Source organism: Herpailurus yagouaroundi, unplaced genomic scaffold (assembly GCF_014898765.1).
Source record: "Herpailurus yagouaroundi ecotype Mexico unplaced genomic scaffold, PumYag 196, whole genome shotgun sequence".
In the NCBI taxonomy this organism is placed as follows: Eukaryota; Metazoa; Chordata; class Mammalia; order Carnivora; family Felidae; genus Herpailurus; species Herpailurus yagouaroundi.
This window is the reverse complement of record NW_024412427.1, coordinates 1,573,504-1,595,217: the sequence shown is the minus strand read 5'-3', so window position 1 is coordinate 1,595,217 and position 21,714 is coordinate 1,573,504. Positions and strand designations below refer to the sequence as shown.

General features: G+C 56.1%; 1 protein-coding gene across 4 annotated transcripts; it reads right to left on the bottom strand.

Moving 5' to 3' along the window:
- Positions 1-205: 205 nt before the first annotated feature.
- On the bottom strand, positions 206-19,287 carry ZNF335 (zinc finger protein 335). 4 transcript variants are annotated; one of them, XM_040446893.1, is made up of 28 exons: positions 18,982-19,287; positions 18,053-18,303; positions 16,518-16,758; positions 15,604-15,681; positions 15,055-15,354; positions 14,814-14,960; positions 13,574-13,720; positions 12,026-12,278; positions 11,764-11,941; positions 10,712-10,824; positions 9,864-9,882; positions 9,618-9,734; positions 9,458-9,534; positions 9,219-9,379; positions 8,263-8,495; positions 7,255-7,348; positions 7,039-7,133; positions 4,255-4,514; positions 3,312-3,423; positions 2,861-3,235; positions 1,923-2,065; positions 1,689-1,843; positions 1,495-1,598; positions 1,320-1,397; positions 1,038-1,121; positions 890-955; positions 725-806; positions 206-638 (listed from the first exon to the last, which is right to left on the bottom strand). In XM_040446893.1, the coding sequence occupies exons 2-28, from the start codon at positions 18,251-18,253 to the stop codon at positions 511-513; spliced, it is 4,041 nt and encodes a 1,346-aa protein (XP_040302827.1). In that variant the 5' UTR covers positions 18,254-18,303; positions 18,982-19,287; the 3' UTR covers positions 206-510. The 4 variants fall into 4 exon arrangements, with proteins under 4 accessions (XP_040302827.1, XP_040302826.1, XP_040302829.1 ...); XM_040446892.1 differs by lacking the exon at positions 18,982-19,287 and having other exon boundaries at positions 18,053-18,716; XM_040446895.1 differs by lacking the exon at positions 18,982-19,287 and having other exon boundaries at positions 14,814-14,954; positions 18,053-18,716.
- Positions 19,288-21,714: the final 2,427 nt, after the last annotated feature.

Here is a 21,714-nt window from a genome sequence, read left to right as displayed (position 1 = left end):
GAAGGTGCTGGGGGGTGGGGGGTGAGGGGGCTCTTACCAGCTCAGCCATCTGTCCCAGTATCAGGCCTCTGCCCCAAGGGCCTGCCCTGCTGTCGGGCCACTGCACTTTGAGAGGCCGGGCAGGCCGCACTGTGGGGCTTGGCAGCTCCTGGGAGCTGTGACAGGCTCTTCCTCTGTTTCCCAAGTCCTTGCGGACAAAGTAAGATGGTCAGGACTGGACTCTGGTCCCTTTATTGAGACTGAGGGGCCAGTGGGTCCATCCATCCAAACAAAAATAAATTTTTCTCCCCAAAGCCTGCCTGCAGGCTAGGGCACCCAGCATGTCCTGGCTGGGGCCCATGGCTGTCCCCTAAAGCCAGCAGCACAGGTCTGGCTCTCTTAGAGTGACAGGATGCTGGCTGCCCAGTGTCTGGAGACCCTAGGTGGAACAGGGAGGTGAGTCCCACTGGGTCCCCCCACCCCTAATATGGCTGGCCCCAATATCCACGGTCTGCGTTGGGCCCTTGGGGCTCAGTCATCGGTCAGGGTGATGACGTCGTACTCGATGCCCTGGTGCTGCAGCTGTTGGATGTGTTCAGGCACTGCCTCTTCGGTGCCAAACAGGCCCTGGGCTTGGGCCATAGCAGCATCGGCCACCGCTGCCAGGGGAGGGGAAAGGACGGTGAGCCTGAGGCCCCAGAAGCTGGGCCTGGGTCCCCATGGTTTTCAGGGTCCCACCCCATACCTGTGACTGCTGAGTGTGCTGCCGCCTCCAGTTGGGCCTGTGTGACAAGCTGCTGGCCTGGGGACACGGGCACATACTGGATCTAGAGGGGAGAAGCCAGTGAGATGTGGCCTTGGAGGAGTACTGCCTGTGCCCCAACTCCGCACGATTCCCCAAAGGTCCTACCTGGGACTCCTGGAGGAACGGGGCCCCCTGTTCATACTGGATGTGTGTGATCTGGCCTTCCTGTACCTGGAGAGAGGAAGCCGATCTGGTGATTGAGGAGGCTGTCCACCCCTCCCCTCTTTCCCATCCCTGCCCAGGCCTGGCCCACCTGGATGTGATGGCCCTCTGGAACCACGACATATTCCTGGGGGAGCAGGTGCTGGACTCCGTCCTGGGAGATGATGTATTGTACCTGGAGAAGGGTAGAGAAGAGGCAGGCGCTGGGGGCCCTGCTGAACCAGGAAGATGGAGCAGGGGGCCAGGGTCACCCACCATCAACGATGGCAGCCTCACAGACCCTGAGAGGAGTGGTTGGGGAAGTACTGGTCCTCCCCAGAGTGGAGTCTGGGGGAGGGGCAGGGCAGGCTCTCCTGGCTGAGCAGGTGCTCACCTGGTTGTCAGAGGTAACCAGATGCTGTACTGTCTGGCCATCAGCTGTGGTGATCTCTTGGATATAGGTGGCTTCTTCCTGCCAGGACGAAGTCCGCTCTAGCCTCAGCTCTGTGACTTGCCAGCCCCCACCCCAGCCTGTGACTTGCCAGCAGGGCCCCAACCCAGGCTCTCACCTGATCGGTCACTGTCTGCTCTTGGGCGACAATGATGTGTTCCTGGCCCAGTGCCTGCTGTAGCCGCTCTGGCCCCAGGACCCCATGACCGGACTGGAGTGCAGCTGGGCAGAGAAGAGAGGGTGCTCACACAGCGGATCCAGGGAAACCGGAGGTGCCCCAGCACTCACCCTGGTCTCCCAGGGGTGGCTCACTGTGCAGCGTGGCCAGCGTGTCATCATCACTGTTCAGGATGATGGTCTGGGTGGGGGTCCGGCCTGGGGTCCGGGCAGTAGGTGTCCCCGCCTTTCTCCCATCAGGACTGTGCAGCCGCTGGATATGGAACTTGAGATGCCCATTCCGGTTGAAACTGTGGGGGAGGGAAGAAGGCTCAGGGCAGTCCCGTCACACGTGCCCAGCAGCCCCTACCCACCTGTCCCCAGCCTCACCGCTGCCCGCAGAGATGGCACGCAAAAGGCTTCTCGTTGGTGTGGGTCAGCATGTGTCGCCGCAGGTCCTTCTTGTTCTTGGAGGCAAAGCTGCACTGGCTGCACTGGTGGGGCCGCAGGCTCGAGTGCTGTGCCATGTGGGCCTGGAGCAGGAGCAGAGTCAGGGGCACTGGCCAGGTGAGGACAAGCAGCCTCCCACTGAGACAACTGTTGGGGAGTCTGTCCTCGGAAGAACTGGGTGACAAGTACAAACCAGACCAAGACCTGGTGCTGCTGTGTGCCAAGAGAGGGCAAAGTCACAGGCCCCGCCATTAGGTCACTTAGGAAGTCCTGTCCCTGCTTCGATTCAGGTTACTGCCATGTCACATAAGGTACAGGTTCAGATGAAGGAACCCCTCCCTGGAGGTCTCCTCCAGCCCTGATGTTCTAGGGTTCTAGGCCCTGCTCCCCTCACTGAGCTGCTGTGAGGAGCTGGTGCATGGTGGCAGTGAAAACTGGTGGTCCTCAAAAGGGACCCCCGCCTTCTACCCAGAACTACTCCCTCCTCGCCTTCTCCATGTTGTCTCCACCACCTTCCTCGTACCGTGTGCGTTCCCTATTCTAGATGCCTTGTGTTTCCCTAAACGTGCCTGGTGCTGCCGTGCCTGTGCCTTTGCCCCTACGGGCCCAGCCTGGTTGTTGCCAGCACCCCGAGTCCACACGACCTGTTCCCGGTTTGTCTCTGCTCCGCCATATGCATTCTGTTCACACTGGGGACACCGTGGGGCATTAGTCACACCATCTGGTTTGCTTCCCCACCAGACAGAGCTCCCTCAATGCTGAGGCCTCACAGAGTCCTCTCCGACCCCAGAGAGGGACAGCGGGCCTGGCTTGCGGTGTTCAGTTAAAGTCTGTTACACAAACAAGTGGCCAAATGAGCACCAGGGGGCAGCACCTACCCGGACCTCGGGCCACTGGCGGGCACTGAAGGGGCAGTCGGGGCACTTGAAGGCACTAGGCCCGGCGTGGGCTCGTTTGTGACTCTCCATCTCTGCTCGGCCAGGGAAGGCTTCAGCACAGATCTTGCAGGAAAACTTCTTTGATGATGCCGTGCCTGCAGGTGGCGGCGAGGGGGGTACTACCAGGCCCGGGGCTTTGCTGGCTGTAGGAGGTGGGGAGGCAGAGCCCTGGGGGTCTCCCACCCGGTGGGTCCTGGCTGGAGATGGGGGCTCAGGGCCATCTCTGGGCAGCCCCCCACACTGCAGCAGCGGCCACTTGGCTCCAGGGGCCAGCGAATCCGGACTCGGGAAGGAGATGGAACCATCCGCAGTCAGCTGTAGACAGATGGGGGAGCGTGATGGACTGGGGAGGATTGGGGGGGGGGGGGCAGCCACCCACCCCAAGCCTCACCTCAATGTGGTGCAGCTGCGTCCCATCGGCTGCCATGATATAGTGGGTGCCAGCTTCTTTCAGAGAGTCGCTCACGACCACGGCCTGGGCTGCCTCCCCTGGGGGCTCCTCGCTGTGGGCACCGAGGCGGGGGGAGGAGTGAGGTGGGGTTCTAGGAGGGGATGGAAGGCCACAGGAGTCCTCTTCCCCGAGAAAGGGAACTGAGGGATGATGGCGGTGAGGCAGCGAAGCCCAGCGCTCCAGCCCGGGTCTGGCCGAGTGCGGCAGCGGGCAGGCCAGCGCGGGAGGCAAGCAGGGGCCGAGAGTGGAGGGCAGATGTGGAGACTGGGCTGCCTGCCGCCAGCCCAGGGGTCCTGCTTTCCACCCCAGCCACACACTGTGGTACTTTGGTGCTTGGATTAAGGGCTTTCTTAGGCTGCCCAGGAGTGCAGCGAGCACACAGTCTTTCTGCCCTGAACTTGCTGGGTGTGGAGGACGCAGGGCAGCTGTCAGGCCTCCAATGCCAGCAAGGAGCCTGAGCTGGCTCTGGAGGTCAGAACTGGAATCACCCAGGTGTGTTCAGGGGTCACCCAGAACAAAGAGCACATGGTTTTGAAACCCAAAGTTCGACTCCTCACTACATATCTGACCTTAGGTAAGTTATTCAATGTCCCTGGCCTACTTCCTCACCTGTGAGATGAGGGACACCTGGATCTCACGAGAATGGTTTTGGTGAGTGCACCAAATGTTTAGGTGTTTGGGTCTAGTGCCTGGAACATCTAAGAGACCAAGAAATAGTAGCTTCCAACCTCCTAATAAGAGAGACTCCGATGGCTAATCACATGGTATGTATTAGGATTTTTGCCTCCTGCCAACTAAGCTCGAGCAGGCAGAGCCCTTCTCTGGCACCTCCCAGCATACCTTATAAATGGCCGAAGGGGGTCTTGCGGGCAGCAGGTCTCACCTGTAAGGTGTGCCAGGAGCCGATGTCCCCTCCTCCATAGGGGGTGCTGTGATGACACTGTAGCCAGTCCCACCAAATGGACCGGGTGCCAGGGTGATCTGGGGCAGGTCGGGCGCACCCAGCTGACTCTCCGCTGCCAGGCTGCTCCCCGGCTCTGCCACGTGGAGGGTGACCACTTGGGGAGAGGCACCTGCCGGGGAAGGCTGCTCGCCAGGGGAGGCTAACTCTGCTTCCACGTCCTCCGACTTCACCACGGCCACCTGTGAGGGAATCGGAGGGTGTTACAAGCAGGTACAGAGGCTGGCACGCAGGGCCTCACAGCTCACCCACACCGGCCAGGGCCCGTGCCACCACCACTCATTTGTACAACCCCCACTGTGTGATCTAAAACACACCCTGGCTCTCCCAGCCCTGCCTGGCACCTGCAAAGAAACAAGACCCGGGGAGAGCAACCCTGCCCTCCCTGGGCGTCGGGCAACATCTGGAGACATTCTTTGGTGGTCACAATCGGAAGAGGCGTGGTCCTGGCACCTAGGAGTTATCTGCAGGGATGCAGCCGACAACCCCACAACGCACAGGATAGCCCCCACAACGAAGAACTATCTGGCACAAAAGGCCAAGATTGAGAAACCCTGGTAAAGGGACAGCTAGCAAACCATTTAAGAAGAAAAAAGCTTGACCTCACATCTTGCTCCAGAGCCTGCTTCAAATAGATTAAAGACCGAAATGTAATAAAACTCAAAGTATATGAAAAGAAAATGTGGATGGATATTTTATGACCTGGGGTGGGAAGATTTTTCTATAATCATGACAGAAAAAGATGCTAAAGCCTACAGCAAAACAAACCATAAACTGCAATTAGAAAATGAAGAAATGGGGGGAGGGGGTATTTAACAATAAATACGAGAAAAGGGGAGTCTCCCTCATCTGCAAAGAGCTCCTGCAAAGTGACGCTAAAAACACCAACAATAGAAAAACAGATACAGGACACAAGTCAGAAAATAAAATGGTCTACGAACATAGTTCAAACTCATTTACGGTTATAAAATTATATATAAAAAAAAACCAAAACCATGAAACATACTTCTGCCATGCGGAAGACATTTCTAAAGCTCGGGATACCCAAGTGTTGGCAAGGGTGGAAAGCAGCGCAATTCTAGAGGTGGTCACATAAACTGTCTTTTTACGAGGCTTCACACCTTCAGACCCACCAATTCTACTTCTAGGAGGCTTTTTTTACAACTAAAGAATGTTTTAGGACCACCTGAAATGTGCACTAAAGCACTGCCCTGATTGACAAAAAGCTGGAAACCCAAGCAATACAGGACCGAACGCGCTCACAGCATCTCTACGGTGTAGTGGCCTGGGGATGTGAAATGGGAACAGTAACAGAGAGGACTCTGCGTGCGGCCAGGCCACGCCTCACACACTCCAGAGCAAGCAGAAGTGGAGGTGTTGATGAGCATGAATTGTGTGATCCCATCTTTTTTAGAAACAATGTCTCCATGTTAGCGAGCACATGGTCAAAACTGGAGAAATGCCTATTTGCCGCTGGCAGCGGTGGCGGGCGGGGGCGGGGGAGGGTTGTTAAGGACTTTCACTTTCTGTATAGAACATTTCCTAATGGTCATTTTGGTTTAACATATGTTTTTGTAATCAGATTAAAAAAAAAAAAAAACTGGCATGAGAACAACAGACAGCAATAAAACAGAACTTGTATAGAAATGGGCTCCTATAAATATGGGAATCTAGAATGTGATAAAGCAGACATTTCCAACCACAGGGGAAGATTTGATATACTACACTGTACAACTTTTGGGAAAAAAAAAATAAAGCGAGTCCCCTACCTTTCTGTATACACCAAAAATAAATTCCAGGTGGAGTAAAGATTTAAGTGTAAAAAAGTGAAACCCTAAGCAGAAAGAAACCCTAAGAAGAATATACAAATGTTTGTATAATCTTGGGGTGATTACAGGCCTTTCTAGGGATGATATCAAAGGCAAAAACCATGAAAGACCGATTTAACTAACTAAAAACGTAGAACTTCCAAACACCCCCAAAGGCATAATGAAACCCTACGGGGGTCCCCAGGCCCAACACCAGGCTCCCCCCTCCACAGAGTTCTGTCTGCCCTCCAGCCCCTGGAAGCACATCATTGCTCCCAGTTCCTGGAATTTATCATCTCAACACACAATTCTACATCTTTTCGAGAGGCTGGGAGACCGATAACAAACCTCTCCCTACCTTAGAGGAGTGTGGGGTGTGCAGTGCGGGTAGGGCGGGGGTAGTGGAAGGGTGATCCCAGGCGGCCAGAAGGCGGCAGAAGTGAAGATGATGAGCTGGGGGCAGGGGGTCGGCTGGGCATGAGGTTCAGGGCTAAGACAGGCTAGAGGGGAGGGAGCCTTGGGAGCCTCTGGGCCGCGGGAGGGGGTGTCGCGGAAAGGGTGCTAGGCTGGATGAGAAGCTGGCCGGGACCTGCAGTACAGGGCGGCCGCAGAGCTAGGAGACCTGAACCAGCACAAGAGCAGCACTTACCGCTCAGCCTGGCAGAGGCCGCTGGTGACTGGAGCTGAGCGGAAGCCCCTCTGACCTCCCTGGCACAGTGGGTCCCCCTCCTCTGTGTTTGCCCACAGGGTCTCAGTGGACTGTCTCCCGGTTAACTGGGCACGCCCCGAGGGCAGGGCATGTCTGCCTCACCACCCTCCTCCCCTCCCAGTGTCCAGTGCACAGCGGGCACCTGAGGTGGCGGCGCGGGGGAGGCGGTGGCGGCCCCGGGCAGCTCACCTGCAGGGCTGTGCCCCCCAGCTCCCGCTGAGCACTCATGTTCAGCAGCAGATCCAAGGCTGTCTGCGTGGCCATTGCCGTTGACTCCTCGGCTCCTGGGTCGGGTGAGACCTGAGTCTTAGGATGGGCCGGGGCCCCCTCTCTCCCTCCTCCAGCCCCAGCACGTGCCCCGCCCCTGCCCCGCTCCCCAGGCTCCCCCGCTCCCCCAGGGCTCACCTTGCTGGTAGATGATGGTGGCGCCACCAAGGGTGTCGGAACAGAGCAGTGGGGGGGTCTCCGGTGGCTGGAAAGGTGCTGCCTCTGGGGGAACCTGCGGGGTGGGGATGTGGCCAAACCTGAGAGGGGGCAGCTCAGATTCGAGCACTGGTTACCAAGCACCTCCTGTGTGTCAGGCACTTCACATCTGCCGGCTTGTCTCACCTTCACACAACTACAATGCCAGGTATTTATCAGCTCGGTGCCACAGATGAACTGACCGAGGCTCAGAGAAATGAAGCGATTGCTTAAGATCCCACAGCGAGTAAGTAGCAGAACTGGGGTCTGAACACAAGACTGACACTAGAGGCTGTGTTCTACCAGCACATCGCAGTGGTCCATCTTCTGGGGCACAAAAAGAGTAGGTGGTATACTCAGCTATGAGACTATACTTCTCGGCCTGCCTTGCAGCTAGGTAAAGTGTGGCCTTGTGGCTAAGCAGGAGCTTCCGGTTAAGTTCACGAGGAAGACAGATGGGAGAGATGGCAGGCTTCCTTTCTGCCCTTCTCCCATCCCTTCCTCCTGCTTCTTGCCTGGGATGTGGCTAGAAGGCTGGAGCTCCTGCAGCTATACTGGACCATGAGGCAACCACAAAGATGAAAGTCGTATGCCTAGGATGGCTGGGAAAAAATATTGAGAGAACTTGGTCCCTGATGACTGACCACAGAGCTGCCAAACTAGCTCTAAACTGCTAACCTTTGGACTTCTTTTATGCAAGCGAAAAATGAACTATTGCCACAATTAAACTCATATTTCCATGCTCTATTACTAGCACTGGAAAGCCACGCCCACTCTGAGCTTAGGGCTGACATGTGTGTGACCCCATCTGCTCAACTGGAGAAGCTGGGGCCATTTTGTTGCCTCAGTGTGTAAATGAGGATGCCAGGGACTGGAGGGGTGACAGGACACGGTCATCCTGGCCCATGCTCCCCAGCCCCTTCTGTCTGCTGCCTGCTTGGCGGAGCTTACCTCAGGAGGCCCTGGGGAGCTGGCGGGTGGCCCGGGGGCCGCGCTGTGCTGCTGCTTCAGCTCCTCAATCTGCTGCAGAGAGAAGAAGGGGCGACGGCGGGAAGGGGGCTCCTCAGGGTGGCGCCGCCCCCACTCCTCGAAGCTGCTTGCGTGCCGACACCGTACATGCAGGCGGAGGTTCTTCTTGTGCCGGGTGCTGAAATGGCAGTACTCACAGGCGAAGGGCTTGGCCCCTGCAGGCACACAGGAAGGGACGCTTAGGCTTCCCCACCCTCTCCGGGAAGCCTTCCGTGGTCCCAAGGACCCCTCTGAGGGATTCACTCCTGGGGCTTCGCTCCCAACACATGCTGCTGTCCGATCTGGTGGGCCAGGACAGAGAGGAACCAGGCCCACCTCCGGCACTCCCAGCCTTCCCAGGAGCGTCTTATTTTCATATCAGGTGACCACACACTTCTCTTACGAACCATCCCTCCCGGGTAGACAGGGATCTGGCCCACTACGGTGTCTCATCTCTAGTGTGCCCATCAGAGGGCTGCGCGCCGAGGAGGAGAAAGAACCAACTCTTCTGTCCACGTTCTGCAGGCCGAGCCTGTGACGCTGCTTCTCCTACTTCACGTGTGAGACTGGGGCCTCCAGAAACACTTCTTCCCCAGCACCCAGCACCCAGCACCCAGTACAGACAGGGCTCCAGACACAAACAGAACGGGCACTTTGGCAACCACCACATGGTAGGTGCTCTGACTCCCTCTCATAGCAAGTTAGCCCTTGGCCACACAGAGAAGAGCTGGCTTAGCCCAGGAGAGCGGGTGACACCCCAGAGGGGATGTCCTGATACCTGAGAAGCCCGGCTGGCTGTGGAGGGGGAGGAAGAGGACAGAGCAGAGCCTGCCGCCTAGGGGCATGGCAAGTGGAGGGTTCACCAACTTGCCCTCAGGCCAGGGTGGGGCTGGCCTGACCTGTGTGCTTGACAGCCACATGGGAGAGCAGGAAGTCCTCTCGGAAGGTGCGGTAGGGACAAAAGCTGCATTTGAATGGCTTGTCGCTGACGTGGGACAGCTGGTGGTTCAGCAGTGCCTTCTTGTCCTCACAAACAAATTCACAGAACTCGCACTTGAACCTGGAGGTGGTTGGAGGAAAGCTCAGTGGTGGGGTCGGGTGGGGCGCTCCAGCCCCAGGGGCCTCCTTAGGGATATACCTGCGGTTGGCGACAGCCTGGATATGTGTGAGCAGGTGCATCTTAAAGGTGTAGCGCTTCTTAAAGGACTTTCCACACTGTGAGGGGTAGGGTGAGTCAGAGATGGGAGATTGCCCAGGGAGACCCTGAGCCCCTGCCCCCAGCCCTTGGCCCCACCCACCTTGTCACACATGTGGGGCTTCTCAGTGCTGTGTGTCTTCATGTGCTGTGTGAGTCTCTTCTGCATGGGGTACACACGGCCACACACAGGGCACGGGAAGGAGCTCAGCTTCGGAGTCTGGGAAGGGACAAGACAGGACCAGATGAAGAGAGAAGGGGAGGAGAGAGGGGGAGACCTCACCTCCTCCCCCCACCTGATAAGCAGCCCTCAAGCAGGCTCCCTTCCCGGGCCAGGCCCCAGACTCACCGGATCTGGCCTCTTCTTCCTGAGGGAGAAAGGCATAGGGGTTAGACCACTGCTTCCCCAACCCCACCACAAACTCTCTCACATTGACCAGACCGTCTCAGCCCCGAGTGTCCCTTCTGCCCAGCCAAGCCCTTCTCTCAGAATAGGGCTTCCCCAAGTGGAGTCTGCTAGGAAATGCTAAGAGGCACGCTGTAAACAAATTCTAGAATGGTGCCTTCTTCCTGTCACAAAATACACGTGCATTTTAAAGGCCCTGAGAAGTCCTGTAGAAAAGAACTGGCGAAGCACGTGTTCAACCTGGTGTCCCTAATCTTACTTCCGCTCTCCCCTTTTCTTAAGAAAACCCATTAGCATCATGGAGAACAGCCTTTCCCACAAGCACAATTTGAAAGTCACTTTTCTCCTGAAATCCTGTATCCGACCTCTGCTCACGTACCATCCTAACCAGAGTGAACTCCTTCCCAAAGCTGTAGATCTAACGACAACGTAGTGAGCAATCACAGGGCCCCTAAGGATTTTCCTCCACCCATCTGTCCCATGTCTGCTCTGTCAGTGCTGAGAGTCGGGAGTCTGCAAGATCTTTAGATCATTTACTGAGCTCCTTTAATCCCCTCAACAATGACTGTCCCCATCTTACATAGCTCATAGCAGGGAAGAGACGGAACAAGAACCCTTCAGGCCCTGCTACTGCTCTGAGCCACATGAGCTGGGATGAACGGCCTTATCTTTCGCAGGTCTGTGACGTGCTGTGAATAGTGTGGCCCAGAGCAGGTGCTCAGTAAAGGGGGAATGTGGTCACGCCGGGCCTCTGCTTCCTGCCCTGGCCCACCCCACCCACGCACACTGACCGGTCTCGGCTGTGCACGGCTGCGTGCCGGGCCACGTCCTTCCGGTAGACGCTGGCATAGCTGCATTCACCACACTTGTAGGGCTTACTGCCCACGTGATTGAACATGTGCTCCTAGGACAGAGGCAAGAGGACAGTGGGCTGGGGCTGGCCTCCCCCTCCCCCCCAACCTGTGCCCACAGCCTCAGAGCTACTCCCAGAACGAGTGCAGGAAGGGCCGGAGCCTGTGAGGGCTGGGGACTCTCCCCAACACGGGCACCTACTTGGCACCAGGCCCTGTGCCAGCTCACCATCTGACAGAGGCAGAAACTGAGGCTCACAGGGAAGGGACGTGCTGGGGTCCCACAGTGACCCTGTGAACAGCGGAGCTTGGAGCCAAACCCAAGCGGCACGGCCCCAGCGTACTCTGGCACAACCCAGCCCCGGTAGGGCTCCAGAGAACAACTTCCAGGTCACGGGGCCCTGTCTGGGGAGGAACTACCGCGTGCAGAAAGCACGGGGGCTCTGACCAGCTGTGCTTCAAGTGGCCCCCACTCCCCACAACGGCCAATTCTCTGCCTCACTTTGGCCAAGCCACGGTTTCCTGGGTCACTAAAATGGCACTATTGATACCTACAGTCTCTCCAGGCTGCGCAAGCCTGGAACCCGAGCGTGCCTGCCTGCCAGGCCCAGGTACTGGATAAAAACGGCTCAGGGTCACAGCAAGCCCACTGGCGCTTTTGGGTAAATGATAAAAAAAAGAGCCCCTTTCTGGAGACACCTTATGGCCACCTACCGGAAAACTTTCTAACACACAGAATTAGGGAGAGCCCGTTTCCCTGCCATTTGCCAGTGCGTGTGGTGAACAGCCCCCCTGAAGATGCGACGCCACTAGGCCGCGTGCAGTCTGCGGAAGTGCCCGCGGCTCCCCCCCCAGCTCCTTCAGCACGGCAGCGGCCCAGGGACGTGCCCTGCGAAGGGGCAGAAGGTGCCAGCGAACGACCCGTCAACTCCACTCCCTCCTGGCACCTTCACGTTGGTCCCGTGCCGCGCCTGCCCTTCCCCGCCGCGCACCTTGAGCGAGGACCAGCGGCGGGAGCGATAGCTGCACTGCAGGCACTTGAAGAGCTGGGGGTCCCCGGCCTCATGGGAGTTGACGTGGAAGCGCAGGTCCTCATGGGACAGGAAGCGGGAGCCGCAGATGCGGCACAGGAAGGGCCTCAGGAGCGGTTTGGGTGACTTGTAATAATACCTGCCAGGAGGGTGTTGGGAAGAGGTGTGGCTGGGCCGGGGCCGCCGGGCTGTCTCCCCCTACCCTCATCTCTGCTCCACATACTTGCGGTATTTCTTGCCGAGGAAGCGCCTGGAGGGTCGGCCCCGGCGGCGGGGTGGGGCATCGGGCTCATCCTGGCAAGAGGGGGCTGCGTTCTCTGCATCCGACTGGCTCACGCCAGGTTCCGCGGGGCCCCTATCGGCCTTGCCCAGGGCCACCAGGCATCCCGGGCCGGAGGAGCTGGGTGCCTCGGGGTCCTGAGGCTCTGGTGGGCTCTGTCCGCTTTGGGAACTCACTAGAGGCTCTCCTTCCACACCTGTCGTGCACATGGTGGCAAATCAGCCACGGACGCACCAGGACAGACGTGGACAGGTGTGCCAGAGGCCAGCCAAAATACTTCCTTCAACCACTGTCACAGACCACTGATGGGCACGTCAGGCCGTGGGACAGACGCAGGCCCCTCCTGCAACTGACATGCTGCTAGATGGCACAACTTAAACAGGACGGTCTGCGGCAGCAGCAAGAGAGCTGGCGACCTCCCCGTCAAGAGACCCGCGTGCCAGCTCAGCTCTGACACCAGACTTCGGTGCCTCCTCGCGCCTCTCTGAGTCTCATTTTCCCATCTGTCAGATGGAGACGATAAGTGCTGCTCTAGTGACCTCATGGGAACATTCTAGAGTCTGGGAACGACAGCAGTACTTTAACATTGGCTTTCTTTAGGGAGGCCGGGTGGCTGGAGGGCAGATGGGAGGAAGAGAGAAGACAGAGCATCACTGCACGCACTCCTAACCTTTTGAAGTCTGAACAGTCTGAATGTGCTACCTATTCAAAAACATCCATTGTATTCCAATGCAATGTTTTAAAAATTAAAAGTGACATAGACAATGCTGGCAACATCCTGCTTCTTGATTGGGATGCTCAGCTACACAGGCGCATTCATCTTGTGAAAATTCCCTAAGCCTTGCACTTAGGATGTGTGTGCCTTCCCATACAGACCTTAATAAAACGCTATTCTTAAAAAAAACACTGAAAATGTGTAACAATCTCCCCTATACAGCACATACAAAAACAGTTATCATGTGTTTTTGTGTGTGTATGTTTACCCCTTAAAGCGATCCCGAAAAGCCAAATGCTATCACCTCCATTCCTAACAAGGGAACAGGGGATTCGAGAGGCAAAATAACACACTCTGAGTCACACAGCCAGTAGGTGGTGGAGCCATTCATGGCCATGATCGTGCTTTCTAGTCCCCAGCCTGTCATGCTCCAAGCTAGTGTTTCTTGGACACAGTTTCAGCCCTCAGACTTGTTCTCATTTCAGTAATCACACTTATAACTTATCTTCTTAGTTCAAGTATAAAGACTTAAACTTCTCCCGCGCTCCAACATCTTACCACCGAGAGGCCCTGTCACAAAGCTGATATATTGCTTATCGGGGTTTCTCAAGCTTGGTCTCGGAGGGCCGTCCCTTTATGAGGCAGCCTTCAGGTCACCCTGACTTGATATGTGCTGCCCTGAGTGGCACCCTCAGTTCCCAGGGCTCCACAGAAGCAAGCAGGGAAGGAGGCCATCCCTCAGCCCCCCACACGGCCCCAACGTGACCAACTCTCACCATCTGAGAGGTCTGCAGTCTCCAGGCGAGGCAGCTTCCGAGGCCGGCCAGGTCTCCTTCGGGGTCTTGGGGTACTGGGAGTAGGGCGCTGGGGCCGTAGCTGCCGGCCCCGGGGCTCATCCTCGGCCGGATTGTAGTCACTGTCCTCTGTGGGGGCCGCAAGCAAAGGTGGGCATCAGTGCCGGACCCGCCCTTTCAGCCCTAATCCCTGGCCCAACTTCCCTAGGAAGAGGCCCACTTCCCATCCCTGCCTACTCCTCCTTCAAGCCTATCAACCAGTGATGCCTCCCTCCAAAAAGCCCTCCTGGCCTCCCACTAGCTGACTATGAGTGCCTCTCTCCAAGCCCCTTTCTCTGCACCTTTCCTGACTCCTACCGCCAACTCGGGCAGCGCTCCACTATGAAAATTAGAAAAAGGTGCCCGTTTCTTAAGACACTTCATAGCCATTGTTAGAAGATAATTGAAATAAACAATGAAGTCTACAAACTGTGACGACTATGCTATCCAGTGCAGGAGCCACTGGCCATATGCAACGACCAAGAACTTGTGCCTTGTCTACACTAACACTTATTTTTTTTTTCAGTAACAGATAATTAAGCGTAAAATACACACTGGTTTTCAGAAGACTAGTATAAAAACGCAAAGTAAAACAACCCACTGATAATTCTGATAAAGCTTAATTTTATCTTTTTGTTTACCTTTTTATTTTTATTTATTTTTTTTTTTAATTTTTTTTTTCAACGTTTTTTATTTATTTTTGGGACAGAGAGAGACAGAGCATGAACGGGGGAGGGGCAGAGAGAGAGGGAGACACAGAATCGGAAACAGGCTCCGGGCTCTGAGCCATCAGCCCAGAGCCTGATGCGGGGCTCGAACTCACGGACCGTGAGATCGTGACCTGGCTGAAGTCGGACGCTTAACCGACTGTGCCACCCAGGCGCCCCTGTTTACCTTTTTAAAACATAGCTACAAAGCTATGTAAGAAGTTCATATGCAGCTTATTCTATTTCTGTTGGACAAATGTGAACGTGGCCCTCTTAAAGGTGGTGCTCTTTTTCAGTGTGCAGTCTCCACAACCGCACACAGAGGTCCTGACCCCAGAGCCCCAACTCCTCTGTTTTATACCGGAGGCACACATGTGTACCAATTCCTCTTTCCCAGTCCTCCATGTGGGCCAGAGGGAATTCGGTATTTGTAGATGGGGATGGGGATGCCACTCCTGGGAGCTAAGGTGGCCTACCCTCTAGGTCGTCAATGGCACCAGCGTCGACAATGTCATCATCATCTTCCTCCTCTGGCCCCTCTTCGTCTGGGGTCTTGGCAGAGGTACCCCACTTCCTTACCAGACGCCCCTTCTTACCGGCTGCGGTTGCTGCTGCTGCTGCTGTGAAGAGAAGAGAAGCTTGCCACGTCTGGCTGGCGGCACCCCCCACCCCCCGCCACCCGCACAGCCCCACCCAGGCAGGCCGCCGTCAACGCACCTGGTCGGAAGTGCCGCTCCCGCATGTGGCGAAGCAGCGTGGCCTTGGTGCTGCTCCGGTACTGGCACATCTTGCACTTGAACTGCTGTACCACCACTACTTCCATCATGGCTTCCAGGCTCTGCAGGTCTGGCTCCTCGGTACCAGAGCTTGGGGGCGGCTGTGCTGGGGAGCTGGGCCTCCCCCGTGCCTCCTCGGGGGGCTCTAGGCATGTGGACGTGGGGCCGTCAGCCAGGGCCTCGATGGCTGCCAGGCTGTGGGCCAAGGTGGAACTGGACATCGGTGAAGCCATGGGGGCACCTGTGGGTGGGTGAGGGAGTCGGAGGGCAGGGGGGTGGAGGGGAAGGTTGGCCATGAGCAACAGCTGTCCCTCCCAGGCAGGCCCAGGGATCCTAGAACCCAACCCCCCACCAGAGTGGCAGTGGGGAAACTAGGGCCCAGAGCAGAGGACGACCTGCTAGGATCACACCGTGAGTTTGTGGCGGAGCCTCCCTCTCCAACTCCCTCGCCCCCTGCAGGGCGCCCTGGGTCTGCTGCCTGGGGTCTCACCATCGTCCGGGCCCTGCAGGATCAGGTACCGGGCAGTCTCAGTTCCGCCATCCTCAGCACTGGTTACGGTGATGCAGCCTGGGCAGAGATGGGGGGAGGGGATTCCCAGCTGACAATGACAACTGTCACCGCCCATATTCATTCTGGCTCACCCATGCAACTATGAACCAGCTGCATTGCCCCCCTGAGCCTCATCTGTGCCCTGCCCCTGTCCACGCCCCCACCCAGAACAGGACTGTTGGGAGGTCTAGTGTGCATGACACGCTGGCCCAGGAGCTGGCCTACGGTCACACAGATGCCATGGCTACCCCAGCTGCCCCACCTCTGACCACTAAACCTGGAGAGTCTCCCTTCCTGTCTCCAAACTTCTCCAAGGTCAAGGCCTAGCCCCTGCACCACTTTATCAGGGTTGGCTCTCCACACCACCCCAGGACCATTTGAAGACTGTGGCCTTTACACCATTAACAACAGAAGGTACAGTGTGGTCAATCACGAGTACAGAATCTGGAGTCACACCATCTGAGCCCATGGCCCAACACCTGCTGGTTGCAGTGGGTCCTCTGTACCTCAAAACTCTCATCTCGACTGTGAGGATAATAGCATCCAGCTTTTTGGGGGTCACTGGGAGGATTAATGAGCTACCATATGTAAAGTGCTTGGAACGAACTCCAGTACAAATTAGGTATTATTATTTCTATGTTTATTGAGTGTTTATCACATGCCCATGCCAGGCACTACACTGAACTGTCTTATTAAATCCTCACCTCACTTACCACTACGAGACAGAGGCTACCATTCCCCCATCATACGCTTACAGTGGCAGGGTTATGTGTCCAAGTTTGCATGGTTGGTTCTGCTGGACCCCACAGGAAGACCCCTGCGGGTCAGCTCTTACTGCCCTCTGCCTGACTCACTTGGGATTAGGTCTGGCCCGATGGTGGACTCGATGATCTTGTCAATGGCTGAGCCCAGGTCCGAGGAAGAAGCCGTGCAGTCGGACACCAGCATGTTGGCGTCTGGGAGAGCGCTGGAGTGCACCAGTGCTGGGGGGCCGCCTGTCACTCCCTCCACTGGCCCACGGGACACAGAAGAGGAATCAGGGAGGTAGCCGTGGGGCAGGGGGTCTGTGCTGGAGCTGCTCTCAGATACTTCCTCCTGGGTGATTGGAAACAGGGGATTTTAGGAGCCACGGATGGAGCAGGGCCAGTTGCCACCCACTAGATAGAGCTCCTTGGCCACGGTGAGTAGAGGCATCCACGCTGTCAGCCCCACAAAGGACCAGCAGAAGCCCTCCAGTCACAGAGCCACACAAGAACAAATCTCAGGGTCCCTGGCTCTGGTCAGGTAAGAGGCCCCATAATCCCCACACCCACACAACAACCAGGCAGAGCTATTTTCACTGGGCCTTTGAATTAGCTATTTCCTCTGTCTGAAATGCTTCCCAGCGTTGCACCATGGCTAATTCCTGCCCAGCCTTCTCACCACCATTTACTTGGTACCTCTTCTAGGAAGTTAACCCTGACCCCCAAGGCCAGAGTAGGACCCCTCTGTCCTCAGTGCCGCAGTTGTCTGTGTCCCCTCCGTTATGGTTCACTCTAGAGTAATATGTTCTAGGTCAGACGGTACTTTCCATTAAGGCCGGGCTCACATCTGTCTTGTGTCCTGCTGTATCCCCCGGGGCCAGCACAAGCTGGGCACACGGTAGGCCCATCTCTGCTGAATTAATGAAATCCTGGACCCCAAAATGGGGTCCATCATCGTGCAGCTTCACAATGTGATGTCCTGGAAATCATTATCTTGCAGATAATAACAATGGTAATGGCTAATATTTACTGAGTGCTTACTATGTGCTGAGCACTGTTTCTATTGCTCTGTATATGCTAATTCATTTAATCCTCACAAAAGCCCTATTGAGGCATATGTATTTATCATTCCCACTCTACAGATGAGAAAACTGAGAGCTAGAAGTGGGGTAGCATGTCCAAGATCACAAAGCCAGGAATGGCAGAGCCAGAAGGAGACAGTTTTACAAAGCATTTCCAAGAGTATTCTCTATGAGGCAGGCATTCCTGCTCCATTTTACAGACAGAAGAATGAGGCTCAAAGAGGTCTCCCAGTGAATCGGAGGTAGAGGTAAGACTTGAACCAGGACACCTGCATCTCAAAGAAGGAAGAGAGTGGAATGGGTAAGGCCACTGCTTAGATTTGAACCTTGGCTCTGTCGGCCTGCTCTCTGGGCCCTGTAAGATGTGGAAAAGAGTGATATGCCTTACAAGGTATGAGGCTTAAATGAGAAAATCCATGTTAGGGGCTCGGCATGGTGCCTGACACACAGTAAACCAAAACCAAATATTAGTTACAAGCCAGCCTTTCTGACTGCTGCCCTTGGCTGCTAGGCATGCTGCCTGCGGTCCCTGCCTCCACCCACGCCGGCCAGCACGGTCCATACCAGAGAGCTGCTGCCGCGGTCGGAGCTCTGCCCCACGCCAGAATCGTCGGCCTCAGTCGGCCCCGGGGCGGCCGCGGCGTCGCTGCTGTCGGCCGACACGGCTTCAGAGGTGCCCACGCCCAAGCCGCTCTCAGAGGGCTCCTCGGGCCGGCCAGGCCCAGGGGCCGCGTCGCTACTGCTCTCCACTTCGTTCTCCTCCATCGGCTCGGGGGGCCGCCTGACAGGGACTCGCAGGGTCTGGATCCTTCACTCTGCCAGAAGAGGTGACCCGGGCTGGAACAGGTGGGCCTCCTTCCCGGCCCCGGCAACCACGGCCCACCCAGCTGCACCCGTGTGCCCATTTCGCAGGTGCAATGACGGAGTCCCCGACGGGGAGGGGCTTTCTCGTGTACAGAGACAGGAGCTTTGGGAAAACAGGACCGAGAAGCCTGGCCTCCCAGCCTAGAGCGTTTCCCCAGCCCCAGGAGGATGGTCAGTGGCCGGTAATCTTGACCCTCCTCGTCTCCCCTCCATGATTCCTGCAGCGTGGTTCGCTCTAAGAGCCCTGTCCGGGCTCAGTGGTTCAGCCCTTCGGCCCCCCCGAGTCCCCCCGGGTGCAGGGTCGGTGGTACAGCCCGCAGGCCCCCTGGGTCAGTGGCTCGCTCCCCCCCTCCCCTGGTTCCCATGCGGAGGGGGCTGACAGCGACGGTCCCGGGGCCTGGCGACTCGGGGCTGTCCCCGGCGCTGCCTGCGCTCCAGGCCCGACGCCATCTTGTGGCGGCGCCGGGTTTCCGCTCAGGCAAGTGCGAGAGCGACTAAAGGGCCTGGGACCCCGGGGCCCTGTTCGGACAGCCCCGCCGGCCCGGGAGCTCGCCGCCGGCTATCCCCGTATTCTGGCCCCACTTCGCGGCAGGGTGCAGTGGGGCGACCTGACTCTACCAGACGCTCACCTGACGCTTTCGTAGCCGTGCTTCTTTCCGACTCCGGCATCGACGAGGTCGCCATCCTCTTTCCCCCGCTGCGGAGGGACCCATCGGCCCACCGTAGGCCGGAACTACTTCCTACGCCGACCCAGAGAAAGACCGCTTTCCGGTGTGTCGGAAGGTCGCCCTGAGGCCTCAGAACCATAGTCCAGTCCGGAGAGAGTCTAGGATTTTATATGTCGCCAAGTATGGGTGACGGAGTCCGCTATGGGCTGGGGACTACTTTCTCGCTTGGCGGAGGGTTACATTGGGAGTGGTTATGAGACGTCATTGCTGGGTCCCTTCCCTGGGCCGCAGGGTTGGGCGCGGCGAAGGCTGCCCCACGTCTGGGGGCGTGGCTTTCAGTGACCTGGCCACGCCCCTCCCGGAACCAATCCTGAGAGTGTGGGCCACCGGGAGGTTTTAACTTGGCGGGAGAGGAGTAGACATCATTAGTCATTTCGCCTGGCTCGTGACCGATGACTTAACGCTCTTATCGAGCCTAATCGAATCCTTCTCGATTAGGTTTGATATGTCCTGGGAGGAGGGGAGCATATAATCCTTGTCCAGATGGGGAAACTGTACGGGTCGGGAGATTGTAAGTGGCTGGTCCAAAATCACAACAAGGCACTCGGGAGGCAAGCCCGGATGGCTGCATGCGGGAAAATGGAGGGAATCAAAGCGCGGCCCTTAGTGAACTTTGTTTACGTATTTGTTGCATTAATAGAGATGGAGGTCGAGACCTCCTCCACAACCCTCGTCTGCTCAGTGTAGACCTGTGTAGGTGTATTTAAAGGTCTACAGCCCTTCAGGTAGGCCCCTTTCTCCTGATACTGCAAATGCCACCTTTGGCCCTACTTTTTGTTTAAGCCGGGTGCTCTCCTTTGTCCCTAATTCTGCGTTGCGCTAGTTACTTTCCTCAATTGAAAAACACAAATGGGGTGGGAGAGGAAGAATCTCAAAAAACTCCTATTAAAAAAAAAAAAAAAAACTTTAAAAGGGCAAAGGTGCTTTGAGTTGTTAAAATCTGTGTGTACTTGAGTATGAGGGGGTTTCCCTGGTCCTTTACTAGGAGCAGGCTTTGCGAGGGGTAATAAAGCATGAGGCCTCTGGATGGCCTAGGTCCCCTCGTCACCTCCTACCTCCCATCCAGCAGGATCAGGCCCCCAGAGCAGCCCCGGAAAGCTGGGCCGACATGGATGATGACAGGTTGGTTCTGCACTCCCTGAGCAGGTTTCCCATGAGGACCTGATTTCTCAGCTCTGTAGAGCCACCCCCAACCCCCACCACTTGCCACTAGGGTATATCCTGCCTCTGACAAGTCACCTCTGCCAAGGATGTTGGGGGTACTCAGGACTAGTCCCACAGCACCATTCCATCCCCAGCCCAACTAAGGCTCAACCCTAACCTTGGTCTTTGGCACCAAATCACAAGATTGCAGAATGTCATGATGTAAATAAAAGACAACAACCTCATCATGGAACAGAACTGAGGAGCCCAAGGCCCAAGACAGAAAGCTCACGGCCCAAGGTCACGTTGGAAACAGCATGTCAGAGTCCTTCCATTACAAAAAGAAGCAAGCCAACCCTGGTTTTCCGACTGCCAACCCACGGTTCTTCCCACCAAAACATGCAGTTTGTAGTTGTGGCCTTAGCCCCGATGGGATTTCTTAGAAGCAGCGAAGTGGGTCTGGGTCAGAAGGACAGAGCACACCATTGAGAGAAGTGCTAAGAGGAACCAAGAGGGAAAGAGGAGGGAAACACTTTGAATGAGTACCTACCATGTGCCAGGCTGCACATGCACTTTGCTGCATCATGGTGCCTTAAGGAAGCAGGGGTCGTTCTCATCTTACATTGTAGAGAAGAGGAAGCTGAGGTTCAGGGAAGGGTGGTGATTTGTCCAAAGTCACACCACCAGGAGGGTGGGATGTAGATGCAGGTCTATCTGATTTCAAAGCCCCAAGCACTTGAGGTGCCAGGTGCTGTATGCTTAGTAATCGCAACACTTAAAATACTCTGTTGCCAGTCACTGTTCTAAGCACTTTACCTGCATTAATTTATTTAATCCTCACAACCACCCTGTGAGGTAGTTGCCATCATTGTCTCCATTTTAGGTATGAGGAAACAGGCACAGAGCAGTAAAGGAATCTAAGTAGGGGGTAGAGCTGGGATTGGAAACCAGGCAATGTGGCCCCAGACTCCACACTTCTCGATTGTTGTACGGTTGCTCATGTAGTAATAGTAGTAATAGGTGATACTTTAACTGTTCTTTCCTGAGCTAGGGTGGTTACTATTTTCCCATTTTACAGGTGAGGAAACTGAAGCCCAGAGAAAGAGACTTGCTCAAGATCACACAGTGAATTTCTAATAGGATTGGGGAGGATTAATCATACTAGTAAATGTTTACTGAGCACTTACCAAATACCGAATGATACAGTAGGTGCTTCGTATGCATTTTTTATTTAAAACAATTAAAAATTTTTCAAATATTTATTTATTTTTAAAAGACAAAGAGGTGCCTGGGTGGCTCAGTTGCTTGGGCGACCGACTTTGGCTCAGGTCATGATCTTGCAGTTTGTGAGTTCAAGCCCCGCGTCAGGCTCTGGGCTGACAGCTCAGAGCCTGGAGCCTGCTTCGGATTCTGTGTCTCCCCCTCTCTACCCCTCCCCTGCTCACACTCTGTGTCTCTCTGTCTCTCAATAATAAATAAATGTTTAAAAAA